The following is a 19302-nucleotide window of genomic DNA, read 5'->3' on the forward strand; positions in this document are numbered from 1 at the left end:
CCTTTCCGCGACTTCTGTCAACATCTCTTCTCTAGTGTTCCTAGAATCGATACCGTAGTCGCCAATTGCTTGTTCACCAGCCTGCTTTTTCTCCACTTTTTCATTGAAGTCGCCTATGACAACAGTATACTGAGTCCGCACTTCTCTCGTCACTAATTAAACATCTTCATAAAACTGTTCTATTTCTTCATCATCGTCTCTGGAAGTTGGACCGCAGGTTTGTCCTACCTTCATTCTGTACCTCCTATTCAGCTTTATTATGACTACTGCTACCCTCTGAATAATGCTGCAGAATCGATAAGTGTTGCCGGCTATGTCCTTATGTATTAGAAATCCTACTTAGTATTGTCTATTACCTAAAAGTCCTCTGTAGCAGAGGACGTGGACATTAGTCAGCGTTATATAAGCCTCACCATTTCTTCTAACCCAACTAAGGCTAATGATATCCCAAACACTGTCTGATACTTCCTCAAAGAGTCCTACTCAGCTAGCTTCACTCAAAAGGGTTAGTGTGTTGAAGGTTGCCGGGTTCAGTTTCCAGCGGCGACCTGTCTGGATCCAGAGATTCTTAGCACCCTCTACCGCGTCGCTTGTCTAATCGCCGCCTTGGTGAAGTGCTCCGCAGCCGCTGAGGACTGAGGGTCATGGCTTAGTTATAGAGGACATGAGAAAGGTAGCGGCCGAATGCTGCACCAGGGAGGCCGATTCCTGTTCTGCTGAGGGAGTGTCTTCGAAGAAGCGTAGTGGGCCTGTCTAATTTTGTTGCCACAGTAATTATGGCGTTATGGTCGCTACGATAGACATCCATGGGCTCTACGACGACGTGGGGATGTTTCTAGCGAACGTTAGGTCTATGCACAACGATGGCGCGTCGTAGAGACATTGGTCTTGCTATAACATTGAAGGCCGAACCTTTCCAAGCGAAACAGCAAGAACCACATTCCGTCGGGACGAGGCCCTTTGATGTTAAAGTTACCCACAAGTACGATGGGACTGGGGTCCACCGGGAGGATACACCCAAACGTGTCCACCATAAAGCATTCAAGGTCCCTCCTTGACGTACCGGAATGAACGCATACGGGGCGACAACTATTCCGTCCCCAGTCTGTACGGCGCACTTGTTGACAAATTCCACGGCAAAGCTCTCGCCCGTCGTCGGCAAGGCATAGGGCGCAACGTCCACGCTCTCCTTGTTTGCTTAATTCGCGACGCATCCAACCATCATCCATCACCGGTTTTAACACATCTGGCCTCAATTTATGACATAAACGACATGTCATAATTGTCGCACATGCATGTCATTACACGCATATCTAGAATAAATGCAGTTAAAGAAATGCATGTTATGTCATTCAATCCGTTATAGTCATCTCATTTGTGACACTCATGTCATGGCGTACGTGACATGCTATTCATGTCAATACATGATTGTCATTCGTGTCAGTACCATTAGCTGGCCTGATTTTATGACACAGATGACATGTCATAAATGTAGCACAAGCATGTCATTACACGCTATCCAGACTAAGTCACTTCAAGAAATGCATGTCATGTCATTCATGTCATTACATAATTATAATTCATGTCAGTGCCATTTTCTAAGTTATACATCAGGATATCCATGACATGAATGAAATGATATGACATCCATTTCATGAATGACAAGACATGCTTGTGATGACGTCATTGTCATGAATGACATAAGTGGCATGAGGTGACGGCGTCGTGCTCATTTATTTAAGTAAACGTGTATAAAGATAAAACTGGTACATAAGAAACCGATCAATGAGTTAGCGGTAAGAAGGAAAATATAGGAATTCTCAATCAAGCTACACAACAGGTATTCGGCTTTAACTCAGCAAGAGGACCTTAGTGTTTGGAGCAATGAACGACAATCTTATGGGCATCATTAAGGAGTGTGCAATAGAAGTCGGTGGTAACTCCGTTAGACAGGATGCAAGTAAGCTATCACAGGAGACGAAAGACCTGATCAAGAAACGGCAATGTATGAAAGCCTCTAAACCTATAGCTAGAATAAAACTGGCAGAACTTTCTACGTTAATCGACAAGCGTAAGATAGCTGACATAAGGAAGTATCATATGGATAAAATTGAGCATGCTCTCAGGAACGGAAGAAGCCTAAAAGCAGTGAAGAAGAAACTAGGAATAGGCAAGAATCAGATGTATGCGTTAAGAGACAAAGCCGGCAATGTCATTACTAATATGGATAAGATATTTCAAGTGGCTGAGGAGTTCTGTAAAGACTTATACAGTACCAGTGGTACCCACGACGATAATGGAAGAGGTAATGGTTTAAAGGAATTTGACATCCCACATGTAACGCCCGAAGAAGTAGCAAAAGCCTTGGAAGCTATGCAAGCAGAGAAGGAAGCTGGGGAGGATCAGGTAACCGCAGATTTGTTGAAGGATGGTAGGCAGATTGTTATAGAAAAACTGGTCACCCTGTATACGCAATGCCTCATGACCTCGAGCGTACCGGAATCTTGGAAGAACGCCAACGTAATCTTAATCTATAAGAAAGGGGACGCCGAAGACTTGAAAAATCATAGACCGATCAGCTTACTGTCCGTTGCCTACAAAGTATTTACTAAGGTAATCGCAAATAGAATCAGGAACACCTTAGACTTCTGTCAACCAAAGGAGCAGGCAGGATTTCGTAAAGGCTACTCAACAATCTAAACGATATTCACACTACCGATCAGGTGGTAGCGAAATGTGCGGAATATAACCAACCTTTATTTATAGCTTTCATTGATTACGAGAAAGCGTTTGATTCAGTCGAAACCTCAGCAGTCATGCAGGCATTCCGGAATCAGGGTGTAGACGAGTCGTATGTAAAAATACTGAAAGATATCTATAGCGGCTCCACTGCCACCATAGTGGTCCATAAAGAAAGCAACAAAATCCCAATCAAGAAGAGCGTCAGCGAGGGAGATACGATCTCTCCAATGCTATTCACAGTGTGCTTACAGGAGGTATTCAGTGACCTGGATTGGGAAGAATTGGAGATAAGAGTAAAGGAGAATACCTTAGTAACTTGCGATTCGCTCATGATAATGCCTTACTTAGTAACTCAGGGGACAAATTGAAATGCATGCTCACTGCCCTGGAGAGGCAAAGCAGAAGGGTGGGTCTAAGAATTAATCTGCAGAAAACTAAAGTAATGTTTAACAGTCTCGGAAGAGAACAGCAGTTTACGATAGGTAGCGAGGCACTGGAAGTGGTAAGGGAATACATATACTTAGGACCGCAAATACGGATCATGAGACGGAAATAATCAGAAGAATAAGAATGGGCTGGGGTGCGTTTGGCAGACATTTTCAGATCATGAACAGCAGGTTGTCATTATCCCTCAAGAGAAAAGTGTATAACAGCTTTGTCTTACCAGTACTCACCTAGGGGGAGAACCCTGGAGGCTTACGGAAAGGGTTCTACTTAAATTGACGACGCAACGAGCTACGGAAAGAATTATGGTGGATGTAGCGTTAAGGGATAAGAAGAGAGCAGTTTGGGTGAGGGAACAAACGCGAGTTAATGACATCTTAGTTGAAATCAAAAAAAAGAAATGGGCATGGTCAGGCCATGTAATGAGGAGGGAAGATAATCGATGGTCATGAAGGGTTACGTACTGGATTCCAAGGGAAGGGAAGCGTAGCAGGGGGCGGCAGAAAGTTAGGTGGATGGATGAGATCAAGAAGTTTGCAGGGACAACATGGCCATAATTAGCACATGACCGGAGTAGTGGAGAAGTGTGTGACATTATTGTCATTACATGACAATAATGTCATGTAATGACATGCTCGAGCACGTCTTCTCATTAATGTCATGTAATGCAATTCATTACCTTTATGTCATAACCCGCATTTGATTCCAGCGATGGCATTTATATCGTTTATGTCAGGTCATGCACGCATGTCATGTCATCCATATCCAGATATATATCGAGTTAGACGACCACGACGGCATATGATTCATACCATTAATGTCATGACGTACATGCCATGACAAATAGGTCATATCATTGATGTCATGTCATGACATACATGCCACGAAAAATATGTCATGTTCTTGATGTCAAGAAATGTAATTCGTGTTATGCTTGCAGGTATGTCATGCCGCCCCATGCCTATTCGTTATACAAGGTGTCCCAGCTAACTTTAGTCAGAGTTTCAAAATATGCGAATGCCACGTAGCTGGACAGAACCAAGGTAATGTTGTTTTCTGTCGCTTGGAGGTATTCAATTTTCTTCATTCCGCCTAATTAGATAAATAGCGTTAATTACTAAACTTCTCAAATATTATAGTTAGATTAAATATGTCAATGAGAAAATTCTAGAGCGGCATGAAATACTCCCGATAAAGCTTTCTGTTGTTCAATACGTGCTACATAAAAGTGTTTTTGCGAGCGTGCAAGAAGCCCGCATACGCAAGCAAAATTTCCTCGCGACTGGCCGCTCGAGGCACTTTGCGTGTATTCGCGTGCTCCTAACGCACTCGGAAAAACACTTTTATGTAGCACGTATTGAGCAACAGAAAGCTGTATCGGGAGTTTTTCATGCCGCTCTACAATTTTCTCATTGACATATTTAATCGAATTATAATATTTGAGAAGTTGATTAATTAACACTAATTATATAATTAGGCGGAATGAAAAAAAAATCAATGCCTCCAAGCGACGGCAAACAACATTACGTTGGTTCTGTGCAGCTACGTGACATTCGCACATTTTTAAACTTTGACTAAATTTAGCTGGGACACCTTGTATATGCAGTTGAAAAAACGATCACGACGGTATCACGAAGTAGACAGACAGACAGACAGACAGACAGACAGACAGACAGACAGACAGACAGACAGACAGACAGACAGACAGACAGACAGACAGACAGACAAACAGACAGACAGACAGGCAGGCAGACAGACAGACAGACAGACAGACAGACAGACAGACAGACAGACAGACAGACAGACAGACAGACAGACAGACAGATAGATAGATAGATAGATAGATAGATAGATAGATAGATAGATAGATAGATAGATAGATAGATAGATAGATAGATAGATAGATAGATAGATAGATAGATTCAAAAAGCCTTAAGTTCACACGAATAAATACAATGCCAGTGTAAACAAGCTCCACTCTTGCAGATCTGCGATGTGCCAATGGAGTCTCCATATATGGATGGTGGCCATGTTGGCTGCCGTGGCCGAAGCCGGGCCCACGCGCTCGGCGTGGGCGACGGTAATGCCCCAGTCACACGGGCTGGTAATCCGGGACGGCGAACCACCGCGCACGGACTTCTTGACGGGATCGCCGCACGAGCCTGTGGCCTGGGCGAGCTTCCAGGACGACATCCAAGAAAGCGGGTGAGCAGTCCATGCGGTTTCCTAAGGGCCACCTAGAGGAAAGAAAAAAACAATTATTTAGTTTATGCTGACAGGATATTCCGTCAGAACTCTACTTACGGTAACTTCGCGGCCATTGGTTCATTATTATTAGAGAAACCGAAGATCAAAGCCTTCCTATCTTTTTTATGTTTTTTTTTGTACCTCCGTGAGAAGTAACGCATTTGAAAGTGTTTTCTCATACTTTTGCCGTGATTGCTTACTAAAGAGTTCCTGAAACTTCCTAAGTTCAGCCTTTGGCTCGTTTACAATACAATGTAATTCATCTTCACAAATATGAAATTTACTACACCCGAGCAGATCCTGTTCAGGATCCATGACGTTACCAACGTTACGGTGGGCTGGTGCAGGTATATCAAGGTAGTCATCTCCACTCGTGCGACCTTTTCCGCGTCTTTTCTGGCTTATCAAGCCTCCTCGCATGGTAAGGGTGGCTTTCTTAGATACTGTAGAAAGGTAATTTACTAATACAGCTAAACTCATTGTCTCATTTGTGCCCCTGTCTTAAGCACCAACATTCCTAGGCTTTTATTCTTTTCCATATCACTTCCGGAATCGGACTTCGTTGCGGAGATGAACTAAATGTCGGCGTCTAGGAATTCTCTTTAGTCGCGATATTTGTCGGTCCAAACACATCGGCCTCACACGCCCAAAGTCTCTCGAATGTCAACTGCAACTGAAGTTTCTCTTTGGCTATAAATCAGAATCAGTTTTACAGTGCTGATTATAAAGATTACAGGATTTTAATATGCAGAAGGAGGTCCAGAAGTCAAAGACTACAATGAGGCTTCCTTTCCAAACTAAACATAATCAAGCACAGATTACAGCATTTGCAGCACACAGTGAATAAGAAAAAAATTACAGGTTTTTAGCATAAATACGATAATTAAAGACTTAAATATGCATGAATAAGAAGCATATAAAAAGGCACTGTAGGAAAATCTCATTGAATAATAATAAATTAGCAGTATAACTGACATGACGTACATAGTATAATTGGCGAGCTCGAATACATACGCACGACAAGGACATGAAGCAGCATTCTAATGGTACCGCAATGAAAACTAACTCAAGGCGCACTGAAAGAATGGTTCTGATTATGAACTTAGCATCAGTAGTGAAGAGAATGTATTCTGTTGTTTCTTGAATTCGTGAATTTTACATATTTTTATATCTAATGAAAGTGTGCTACAGAAAGCGACGGATGGAAAATTGACTCACTCCTTACCCTAATTAGTGTGCATTTCGGGTAAAATTACGTTCATATTAACACCTGTTAACACTCGTATTTATTGCAGAAGATTACAGCAAGCTATCGCATCGTGTGTAATTAATTTGGCGGAACATATTTAACGAGTTCTGCGAATGAAAGAATCTGATTAGCTTGTAAAAGATATGCGGCGTTTTGGTTGTATAGGCTAAATGCAATCATTCTAATAACTTTGTTCTGTAGGACTTGCACTCAGTTCAAATGGCTTGCGTAAGTGTTTCCCCAACAAGTAACGCAGTAGGTAATGTTTGAATGAATAAATGAAAAGTATAATGGCGGCAATATTTGATGGTTAAATATGTTTCGTGTTTTTAGAAGCACCATAATCCTGTTGGCAATCTCGTGTTTTACTGTAGATATTTGTCGAATAAATTTAAGATTACTGTCCAGTTCTACAGCAAGACAATTACAGGAAAAGCTTGCGGAGATAGGACTAGTGCCAAGGAAAATAGGAGGAATGGAGTGAAGTGTTCGTTGGTGGGGAAGTGACTGCGACAACTTAAATTTTTGACAAGTTTATCTGTAGCTTTAGTATGGCACCACTTCATCATGCTGTATAGATCGTCATTAAGGTTACATTTTACAGTGGTAAAACATATATCGGAATTGATGACAATAGAATCGTCTTCATGAAGTATGCATTTCGTACAATAAAGGCAATTAGACAGATTGTTGACATATATAAAAAATAAAAGCCGACCCTATATAGACCCTGGGGCATGCCAGTATTAGTGAACATGGTTCTAGAATGAACGCCTGCAATTTTTATTACCTCCATTCTGTCTGTTAAGTAATGTTCTATTAATAGTAGTGCTGGGCCGGTAATCGTGATGATGCAAGAATATAAAATTTGATATGACGGTTTATTTTCTGAGACGCTTTCGTTAAGCCAACAAATTTAGAAGTCACATAATTATCCTCATCGATGGCGAGTTTCATGCGATCAGTTAGCGCAACAAGAGCAAGCTGAGTCGAGTATCTCTGGCGAAAGCGGCATTGGAATGGTGGGAGAATGCTAAATTTTGTAGGATAATTTTGCTATAATGTGTAGTACACAGATGGGGCAATAACTGGAGATTACAGAGCGATCACCTTTCATAAAAATTGGAGTGACTCTGCCCTGTTTAAGCTGCTGTGGGAAACTGCCCTACTTTCAACATAATGTTTACTATGTCTGCAAAGGATATCAGTGAATAAAGTCCAACTGCAACGAAATTGTGGGCCGCGTAAAAAACCCCGCTTCAGATAATTTAGACATACAGTAGCCTCTGTGGAAAATTTTACGATGGAAATATGAGTCGCCGCTTCCCAAAACGCTCGCAAAAATCAATGCCTTTCATACCGAAACTGAAAGAAAACGCCGCCATTAGCAGCCGCCGGATGTGACGTACTATGCAGACTGTAGAGAGCCAGGGCACGGGTCGTCTGCTTCCCTTGCTTGTATACCGTTTCCATGTATCAGCGAACATGTGCCGCCCGTCTGCTAGCCACAGAGTTAGTATACTTTGCCAGCTGCTTCGTGCGCTGTGCCAATGCCGTTGCGCTCCCGCGATGTTCTTTTAATGCGAAGTGTCCTCCGAGTCCAGCCGCTTTTCTCCATCTAGTTGTCTACGTTCAGAGAGAGAGGGAGAGAGAGAGAAACAACTTTATTTAAAGCCCCTATTGAGCCGAGCTCGACATCTTCTTAGACGCCGTCGATGGAAGTGGTTCTCTCTTCACGGGACCCATATGCTTCCCTAGCCGCCTGGCCCCTGGAGATCAGGACGAGCTGGTCTTCCAGGGCGGTGCTGGTTAGCAAGGTCTCCCATCGCTCGGTAAGGGTGGATGAGGGATGACGCGGGATGTGCTCGTAACCTGCGCCTCCATCAAGACGTCTTTTCCGGAGGTGGCAGAAGAGACCGCGATAGCAATAGCACTCGCGCAGCCCAAGGTGGGAAGGATTGTCACCGACTCGCAAAAGGCGTATAACAAGTACAGAAAGGGGTGGGTGTCTCTTGCGGCACTAGATATTCTCAAAAGTAAACGCGACGTACCTGAAAGGAAAGTTGAGTTAATATGGACACCGGCTCACTCTGGGCTGGAGGCCAACGAACTTGCCCACCAGTTCGCCCGAGAGATGGAACACCGGGTTGAGCAAGGTGAGCCACAGTCCATAATTAGTTACAGAGACATTACGAACCATTATAAGACGGAGAGGCGCCGTTACCCCGATCCTCACAAATCGCTTAGCAGAGAACAGCAAGCGATCTACAGGCAAATACAGGCAGGATCCTTCCCGCACCCTTACCTTCAAAACAAGATGTACCCGGAAAGGTACGAGGAGGATTGTAACTTCTGCAAAACTCAGTTAGGCACGCTCCAACACGTCATTGGAGTATGCGATTTCATCAAGGTGATCCCCCCACCTCTTAACTGCCCCGCTACCTTGTCTAAGTTCAACTGCAGAGCCTCGATGCGTTCTGCCTTCTCTCGGATAAAAGTGAATTAGGTTGGCCAATATAAGGGTGCGGATATAGTCCGGCTTAACGCGGTCGCGATGCTCGTGTGGCGTAGTTACGCTACATCGGCGAAAATTGGACTCTCTACAGTCTAGTGTGCCTGGCGCGGGAATGGAACTTGTCCTATCGCACGCCGGAGCCACTGGCACAGAGTGCATCGCAGGCTAGCTTGACTGAGCAGCAGCATATAGTGGCCAACGTACAGTTCGAGTTCACTGAAGCGAGTGTGTTGCGTTTGCGCCTTCAACAAACCGCTCGCTCGTCGCGCATTCCTGTGCTTGCACTGCGGCAACAACTGATCGCCGCGCTTCGGCGGGTCACGTTTAAAGTGCAGGGTAGCATTGGAGCGATCTTAACATGGAGGAAGCACACCGCAACGCGATTGAACCGAAACCTGGTGGCCCAGCACGTGATCGGACGTCAAAGTGCGCGGTTGGTTTTAGTGTTCCCGCTCTGCAGGCAGAGCTACACCAGGGCAGCTGAGCAAGAGCGCAGCGAATAAAAGCTACTGTCATAGCAACTGGGAACCAAACGTCTCAGCAAATCTCATTCTTGCTCCGTGATCTCGACGCAAGAGGTCACTTGTTGGGCCACCACTGTGACTTCACGGAGCGTTCTTTTGAAAAGGCTGGCTGCGTGACGTAATGCTCCCTCCTGTATATTTCTATCCTCCGTTGATCTTACCATCTCCGGCATGACTAGAGTGTAGTGTATAGCGCACTGGATTGAGGTCGAGATCGTCGGACAGCGCTCTCGCGGCGCGTGTGGAAATATTCTGCGAGTGGGCTGCGAGCGAACTGGATTGGGGTGGAGACGGCGGCATATTCAACGAACTTTCGCCGAGGCCGATTGCGCATTGCACGCTGTTAAAATAGTGCTTTATTTCAACTGCGAATTGAAGTTTATACCATTTTGCCACACATATATATTTGAGGCATAGATTATACAACATGTCGCTTTCAATTTTGCTGTCATCATGAAGTGCGTCGTCTGCTAGCGAGCGCGTGTTCGTTGCGCGGACCCCCTGTTTTTGTTGTAGGCAGCTTGTACAGTGCGTTTTCTTAAACCTCTTTACTTGCTTTGGCGCGACCACGACTCTTGTTACCAGTTGTAATTCTAGTCTAGTTGACTGCTGTCTTTAACGCAGTTTTCTAAATATAACGTGCAATTCTGTCACAGCAACCGATCTGCAACATGAAGCTACGTAAGGAAATTTTATTGTGTTGTTCCACGCCCGCTTCTTTTCGGTGGCATATTAAAGAATGCGCACAATAATCGAAGAAAGCAATATTATGGCGAAACAAACTAGGTATATTAACAGCGTGGCGCGAAGAGGAAAAGCGGATGGCTAAACTTCTCGGTAAAATGACATATTCACGACATATACACAATAGAAAAATTATCAGATACTTTAGATGCACTGATTGAACAAGTGAGAACTCTCGACCGGAATAACCCTGTTTGCAGTAACAAACGCGGGACCACCATACCTCTCTTCATGGTGGTGCCATGTTCATGGAAGTGCGCAAGGCAGCTTCGACCGACGGTCTGTGGTTGGAACCTTATCACGGATGGAACTAGAGTTATTTATTTTTTATTTATCTATTTTCAATACTGCAGCTCTCCTTCGAGAGCGTGGCAGTTGGACAGTACAATAATTCATTTGTGCAGTGCAAGTTACAGATACTATACAAGTAATACAATGTTAAGATTAAATGGAATTGTAAATAAAAGAAAGAAAGAAAAAAAAAACACAAGACGCTTTGCGAGAAATGGCCGAGGATAACAACGACAGCACAGGTATCATTAGGGGCAAGTAATGAAACACAGGTAACTAAAATTAAACTTCGAGCGTTTGAGAATCATGGCAAACGAATAAGCTGTCGTAAATGAGTAGGTTTATTAAAATTTGCTAACGAATAAAGCAATCTGCGCCGGTGTCCCTGCATGCATATGTACTCTTATGCAAACAGTTTCTTTTCTATTTGTGGGATAAATTCAGATAATGATTCAATGTTGGTGATAGTAGCATCAAGTTGGTTCCATTCTGCTATTGCGAGCGGGAAGAAAGAATACTTAAACGTGTCACTTTTACATACGTATTCTGTCAACGTGCGCGCATGCTTATTACGTGTAGGTCGAGCCTCGGAAAATGAAATGTATTTGGAAGTATCTATCCTAAAATTATTTTTCAGTTGTTGAAACAAGAATTTTAAGCGAGCGTGTTTTGTTCTTGTGGGATAGCGTTCGCAAACCGGACTGGGTTAAAAAAGTTTGTTGGCGAGTCTGTACGTTTATATTTCTTATGGATGTACCTCGCAGCTTTCCTTTGTATTAATTCTATATATAGTTTGCTTATGTTAGTCAGTGTATGCGGAAACCAGACTGTGTTATTGTATTCGAGAACAATCCTTACAAATGATGTGTAGGCTAGCAGCTTCGTTGACTTGGTAGCGAGCGCCACGCTTCTATTTAAGAAAAATAGTTTGTGTATCGCCTTTGTGGTTATATTACTGATATGTTTGTCCCATTCGAGCTCCGAGCTTAAGTAACGCCTAGATATTTGTTTTCTTCAACTTTGTTAAGTGGAGTACCGTTAATTGCGTATATAAATATTGATGATATCGTTTTCCTGGTTACAGTCATGATCGTGGAATTTTGTATGTTTATTTGCATCTGCCATTTAGAGCACCAATTAGCTCTGTCATCTAGAGAATCATTTAATTTAACACGATCATTGTAATGATTAACTTCTCTGTATATGACGCAGTCGTCCGCGAATAGTCTTATGTGACAATTGATGTCAACTGTGATATCGTTAATATAGAGTAAGAAAAGCAATGGTCCGAGAACAGACCCTTGAGGTACACCGGAATTTGCTGCGACTGTGTTAAAAAGCGTTTTTTCGTAAATCACAAACTGCGAGCGGTTAGTTAAGAAACATTTTATCCAAGCAGAAAGTTCTCCTACACCAAAAACATTTTCAACTTTAGCTATTAATTTGCTGTGACATACACAATCGAAAGCCTTAGATAAATCGAGTAGAATCAACTCAGTTTGACCGTGATTATTTACTGTAACAGCAAGATCGTGGATTCTGTTCGTTGAGTTACCGTCAAAAGACCACTGCGAAAGCCGTGTTGGTTGGAAGAGAAAAAATAAATGCGCTCTAGGGATACTGTCATATGCTTTAAGATTATGTGTTCGAGAAGTTTACATGATGTGCTAGTTAGTGAAATGGGTCTGCGATTTGAAGGTAATGTTGGGTCACCTATTTTGTGGATCGGGATTACCTTTGCAATTTTCCAATCGTGAGGTAGTTGTGAAGTTGTAAGTGATTTCCGGAAAACTAGGCCAAGATATTTACTACACCACGCTGCATATCTTTTGAGGAAAGTATTAGGTATATCGTAGGGGTACTATGTTTATTGGGGTCAAGTTTAAGCAGTAGATTGAAAACACCGGCATCCGTAATGTCTAGTTTATCGATTTTCATGGGATGTTGCCTTGCAATTGCGGAAATAATATTATCATCTATCGTAAACACTGACCGAAAAAAGTCGTTATATGCGTTAGCCTTAGCAGTTTTTATTCGGGAAGAGGATGTGATGTAGCATTTTTATTGGCCCGAAAGTAATTCCAGACCACCTGGGGGTTAATAACAAGAAAATGAGGTAGTGTTACATCAAAGCAATGCTGTTTAGCACGTTTAGCTTTAAGTTTGAATTCCGCAATGGCGTCCGGTAAATTCTCAATCCTGGATTCATCCCTGCCTTTTGTTTTTATTGCCCTACGTAACCTTTTCAAATGTCGCTTTGCTTGAATAACTTCTCGCGTTATCCACGGATTATTTTTTGGAGGGCGCTTTGTTTTTGTAGGTACGTAGTGAGTGATGCAGTAAAGTACAACCGGTTTGAAGTGAAACCAGATAGAGTTTACATCTACTGAAGCATCGGAGCCAATTTCTGAAAAATACTGGAATTCATGAGCGAGGTGCGTTAGTATACTATTGTCACCAGCGTCTTCGAAGTCTGTTACTACAGATAGAGAATAATGAGTGGTTATGATGTCACTAAGAGGCACGATGCACGCTGGTACGTCGTGGTTTGATATACCATGGATTATATCATTTTTATACAGTTTATGTCCAAGTGATTAGTGAAAAATATTAGATCAAGTATGTTCTGAGTATTTCCCTGTGAGCGAGTGGGGCGGGACACAACCTGAAGAAGATTGAAGGTTAGCATGAGGTCAAACAATGCATCCGAAGCTGATGACATGTAGCACATGCTATTCCAGTTAATGTCTGGAAGATTGAAGTAACCCATGAGGACAATGCGGGAACCAGACACGTGACGTTCCACGTAATCATGAGTGACACTGATAGAAGCATCACAAGAGTTTGGGCTCCGATAAACACAACCTATGAATATGCTCGTACCGTCACAAAGTAGTTTGCAAACAATGGCTTCTGCGCTTTGTACCTCTGGAAAAGCGACAAAGGAAAGGCCTTTTTTTATCAATAACGCCACTCCACCACCACGTGTGGGGTGGTCTTTCCGGACCACAGAATAGTTGGGCAGTGCGAACTCGTGATCAAAAACATCAGGCGTGAGCCATGTTTCTGTTTTGGCTGCTAGGTCAGGTTCGGGATCAATGATAGGTTTTCAAGTGGTTCAGGCTTGTTGATGACACTTCTTGCATTTACCGTGAGGAGCATTAGTTCTATGATTTTGCAGTGCGACGAGTAGTAGTTCCCTTTTTGTTTGGTCGATACGTACGCTCACTGCCATTGCTGCACTTGCAGTAGCTACTTCTACGCGTCTTTCATTAAGTGGTACCTTGTCTTCCTTCTAATTGCTCCAAACATATACTCGATTATTTGTATATTGTACGTGGACGTTGTGAAGAAGTTACAGGGCGTCTTAACGAAGACGACGAAGGGATGAGAAGGGAGAATAAGGAAGATGGCTGACAACATAGCCTAGCCCTACTGCGTATTATTACAAATTGGGGCAGCCGCATTTTTTTCTGTGTGGACATTCAAGTCGAGATGTGGGTGGACTTCATTGGAGCAAATCAACGCGGTGGCATCCAAATCTTGGCTGCAACACCTCAAGATGAAGAGGAACAAGCTCTTCCGGAAGCAGTGAGCACTGGCGCATTTGTCTCTTATATAAGCGCTAGAACGAAGTTCACATACGATGATTTAGCTGCGAAAGAAAAAGTGAAGCTGAATATGAAACTTCAACATTATGAGAAGTTTGTGCTGACTCCAATTCGAAACTGCGCGAAGCCTGCTACCATTGCTTTGTCTGACAGTGGCGTCAACCTGCTCACTAAGTTTCTTGAAGTGCAACAGGAACAGAACGGACAGCAAAATGAATTAATGCGTTTGCTTGTAAACGTGGCTGAAAGAGGAATGAACAGGCCGAGTCTCGAATACGTGAAGCCAGACATATTTGATGGAGATTCCAGTAGTCCCGAGTCCTGGATAACATATTGGAATATGGATGCAATGAAAACTACTGGCACAGTGATGAAGATCAAGTAAAAAAAACGTGCGACTATTCCTATCAAGAATAGTCAAGAGGTGGTACGCATTACGTGTCAACGCTCACAGTAACAAGTCATGGAAGGAGTGGAAGGAGAATTTTCTCGGCTCTTTTGGAGAGACCAAGGTATTATTATGGGATAAAGCTATCGTATTCAAGTACAGGTGTGGGTCTGCACTCAGCTATTTTTATGAGAAAAGGAGGCTACTCCAGCTGGCTGACTCAACCTTGCCCGAAACGTTTGTGGTTCCGCTTATCATTCATGGTTTGAGTCCGGACCTACAGAAGCAAATACAAGTGAGAGGGCCCAAAACGGTTGAAGAACTTCTGCAGAGAATGCGGCACCTCTACCTACAAGACTCGGGACCCCAGCGGCAGCCCATGATACCTTGTACAAGGTGCCCAACTGCCACACGAGCTGATGAAAGACGTCCGTTTGCAAGCGGGAAGTCTACCGCTTCTCCTGTGTCCTTTCAGGCTGACCAAGGAGGCTCAAGCCAACACGAAGAGTCAGATTCTGTGACAAAAAAAAAAACTAAATAAAGAGGGCGTCGGCTTCCGCCTGAAGACACCAAGAGAAGCTGTTTATTTGTCGCATGCAAACCTCTTGTATATATCTGTTCCTGTTGATGGAAAGGAAAGGAGCGCGTTAGTGGACAGTGGAGCAAGCATCACAATTATAAATGCCCGTATTGTTGAGACTGAGAAAGTACAGCAGGGACGGGCTGTGTAAGTGCATGGATACGACGGAAGGCGAGATATTCCTGCTAAATGGACATGTTTAACCATATGCTGCCCCGGCAACAGCTGTTGCTACGCGGGCGCTAGTACTCGACGGAGTACCCTATCAATTACTCCTATCACGTCCAGCCATCAGTGCACTTCGTCTTAATATCTACTGGACTACGGATGAAAAGCGGCACAATCTCAGCGTCTCTTCAACTTCTTCTTCGAGGAGCCTACGGCAGCCATCGTCGTGTGAAGATGTTAAGAGGCTTTACCCGGAATTGGTCCGCTTGAAGGGATATCCCAAGGCAACTACAAAGTTTGAGCTACCATTTAAGTTAGGCGATACTACAGTGGTGAGAAAAAAGCCATATAGTATGTCACGGGAGAAGAGAATGTGGCTGAAGAACGAGCTTCAAAAGATGTTGGATGCACAGATAATTCATCCATCCACGTCTACATTTGCGTCGCCCATCACTATTGCACCTAAGGAAGATGGAAGCCTCCTACTCTGCACGGATTACAAGTAAATTATTAAACAGACAAAGCTTTTTCCTCTTCCTATGCCATGAATAGACTCTATCATAGACGAGACGGGTGTCTGCAGAGTGTTTTCGCATATTGATTTATGTAAAGAATTTTGGCAAGGGCTGCTTTCTGAAGAATACAATAAATAATCTGCCTTCATAACGCCTTTTGACATCTATGAGTATAATCGACTCCCGTTTGGATGGAAGAACTCACCCGCTTGGTTCAAGAAGATGATGAATGACGTCTTGCGACCGTTTCTTGGCAAGTTTTGTAATGTGTACATCGACGATATAATAATTTACTCTCGCAATGAGGAGGAGCACTCGGAGCACCTTGCTAGTGTGCTTCAAGCACTGAGTTATGCGGAACTCAAGATTAATGACAAGAAAAGTGAATTTTTCCGAAGAATACTTGTGTTTCTAGCTGGAGTATTTGATGGTTAAACCAAGACAACAAAGCAGGAATCAGTCGAACTAATCTCAGAGAGAGAGAGAGCAAATGATAAATGAAAGGTAGGGAGGTTAACCAGGACTGAGCCTGGTTGGCTACCCTACACTGGCGAAAGGGAAAAGGGGACGGAAAGATGAGAAGAAGAGAAAGTCCACTGGGGATATCGTTCAGTCACTCAGTCCGGATCGCAGACGCTGACTCAATCCTGTAGCTTTCAAATATCGCAGCAGCGCTTTTGTGGCCTTTTGTAGCTGCGATATGCGAGGCCATGGTCCCAAGATCTTGTTCAAGGTGAACGGTTTTCTATCTAACTGGTTGAGAGCTGTGCAGAGATCTTGTCTTTCATTTTAAAAAGATGCGCAGTAGCAGAGTAGGTGTTCTATAGTTTCCTCGACGCCGCAGGCATTGCACTCGGTGCTATCAGCCATGCCAATCAAATACGTATATGCATTCATGAATGGGACGCCCAAGCGTAAGCGGCACAGCATTGTTTCCTCATTACGCGGAAGCCCTGGTAACAGCCGCAGTTGCATAGATGGATCGAGGGAATGCAATCGATGTTGAGAGAAATCACGTGTGTGCCACTTCTCCAATGTCATACGGTGCGCTAGCTTTCCTAAGTGTTGGGCTGCGTCAGTCCGCAATAAAAGTATAGAAACAAGGGTTGCTCCTTCGTGTGCTTTCCTAGCAGCTTCGTCAGCGAGGTCGTTGCTGGAGATACCGCAATGGCCAGGCAGCCACTGAAACACGACGTCGTGCCCTTTCGCGATCATGTGATGGTGCATTTCTCGTATCTCCGGCACGAGTTGTTCACAGGAACCGCGACGAAGATATGACAGAAGACATTGTAAGGCTGCCTTCTAATCGCAGAATATTGCCCACCGATTAGTCGGTTGGCTGTTAATATAATCAACGGCACCTCGGAGGGCAACAAGCTCCGAACCGGTCGATGTTGTCAAGTGAGAAATCTTGTATCGGATGCTTAGTGATCGTGATGGTATAACCACTGCCCCGGAGGAGCTGGTCTGGGTGGAAGAGCCATCCGTATATATGTGGACTCGGTCAAAGTAGAAAGTGTGCAAACAATCCAGAGCTGTTTACTTCAAGGCCAAGGTAGGCAGGTCGGTCTTCTTTTTTATCCCTGGAACCGTAAGACGCACTTGAGGTTGTTTTAAACGCCACAAAGCTGAGGTTGAACGTGCTGAGGGTGTGAAGCCCGATGGTAGGGAGCCACGATGCTTGCAGACCTCTTGGAGAAGGACGCCTGTGGTCGTCGTTCTGGCAGGTAGGCAAGAGACATTGATTGCATCCGTGATACATGACGAACATAGGCCCTAAGCGTGTCGGTGCTGATGTAAGTCGTGATCGGATGGTCTCGAGCTATTATAATAGTTCCTGCTGTTGAGGCGCTCCGCGGAAGGCCTAGGCAAACACGTAGTGCCTGTGCTTGCACTCTCTGAAGTTCTCGAAGATTTCAATTGCATGTTTTAGCAAGCACGGGAGAGCTATAGCGTAGGAATCCGATAAAAAGTGATCGATCTCAAAAATGCAGAAACCGTATGACCGACACTCTTTGCGGGTATTTCTAGGCTTTGCGGGGCATTTTCGGGCTTTTATTAGAGATTATGCCACGAAAACAAAGTGCCTCACAGAAATGACCAAGAATAATGTGCCATTTCGGTGGACAGCAGAGTGTGAATCCGTTTATCAAAGCCTTGTGAGCATCATTGCTTCTGAACCATTTCTGACGCTTCCAGTCTTCAAGTTGCCCTTCGAGCTGAACACCGACGCTTCTCATTACGGTACAGCCGCAGTGCTTTACCAGAGGGATTCAGAAGCTCCACGGAGCCGGCAACAAAAGGTCGTGGGATATTATTCGTATACATTCTCGAAAGCGCAACTGAATTACACGACTACGGAGAAAGAAGCTTTGGCAGTCCTAATGGCCGTACGCTATTTTAGATCTTACCTGGATGGCAGGAGCTTCACGCTCTTTACCGATCATCAAGCCTTAACGTATATCATTAACCTCGCAGAGCCTAAAGGAAAAATTGCGCGGTGGTTGAGTAAACTCCAGCAGTTTGTGTTTGTGGTCCATCACAGACCTGGAGAACACCTGAAGGATGCAGACGCACTCTCCAGACTTGCAGTAACCCCAGATTAGGAGACTGTCAGCGCAACTCTGCTGTGGGAGGGAACTGAAGAACTGGAGTTCCACGATGGAAAGTTCGTAGTCCCGGAAACTACGGTACCTCGAATCTTGGAACTTTATCATGACTCCCCGGACTCTGACGGGCACGACGGGTTCTGGCGAACTTATCGCAACATTCTTCAGCGTTTCCGGTGGAAACACTTGAAAGACGACGTCCAACGGTACGTCCAGTCTTGCCATCATGTCAAGTTCATAAAGTAAAGTACCTTCAGAGAACAGACGAGATAGTCCTACCTCGACATCCTGACATACCGTTTGAAGTCATCCAGGTGGATTTTGCAGAGTTTAAGATAAGGGCTACAGGAGTAAGAAAAACACAGTCTTTCCTAGTGGCAATAGACCAGTGCACTAGAATAGTGGCCGCAAGACCGGATGGAAAGACGCAAATGGTGTGATTGCCCTCTTGAGCCGAGAGATGGTTAAGAATACTAAAGTAGTAATATCAGACACTGTACCAGCATTTGTAAGCAAGCGTCTGCAAGAGTGGGCGAAGGAACGAGGAGATGCATTGCGACGCTGCGCGAGACCATCCTGCAGGAAATGGCATGGCTGAAGGAATCATACGAGACTTGAAACAGTTTATTTCCATGTATCCCCGTTTCAAAGACGGATCGAAGTGCTGCTTGGAGG

General features: G+C 44.1%; 1 protein-coding gene across 1 annotated transcript in view; it reads left to right on the top strand.

The window, feature by feature from the left end:
* The first annotated feature begins 5215 nt into the window (after positions 1-5215).
* LOC126516578 (putative phospholipase B-like 2) overlaps positions 5216-19302 on the top strand; it is a 135408-nt gene continuing 121321 nt past the window's right edge. Inside the window, exon 1 of the mRNA XM_055063816.1 lies at positions 5216-5391. Coding sequence (XP_054919791.1) covers positions 5216-5391 — 176 coding nt within the window. The remainder of the gene's footprint in view (positions 5392-19302) is intronic.

The sequence above is a fragment of the Dermacentor andersoni genome, chromosome 1 (assembly GCF_023375885.2).
Source record: "Dermacentor andersoni chromosome 1, qqDerAnde1_hic_scaffold, whole genome shotgun sequence".
Lineage (NCBI taxonomy): Eukaryota > Metazoa > Arthropoda > Arachnida > Ixodida > Ixodidae > Dermacentor > Dermacentor andersoni.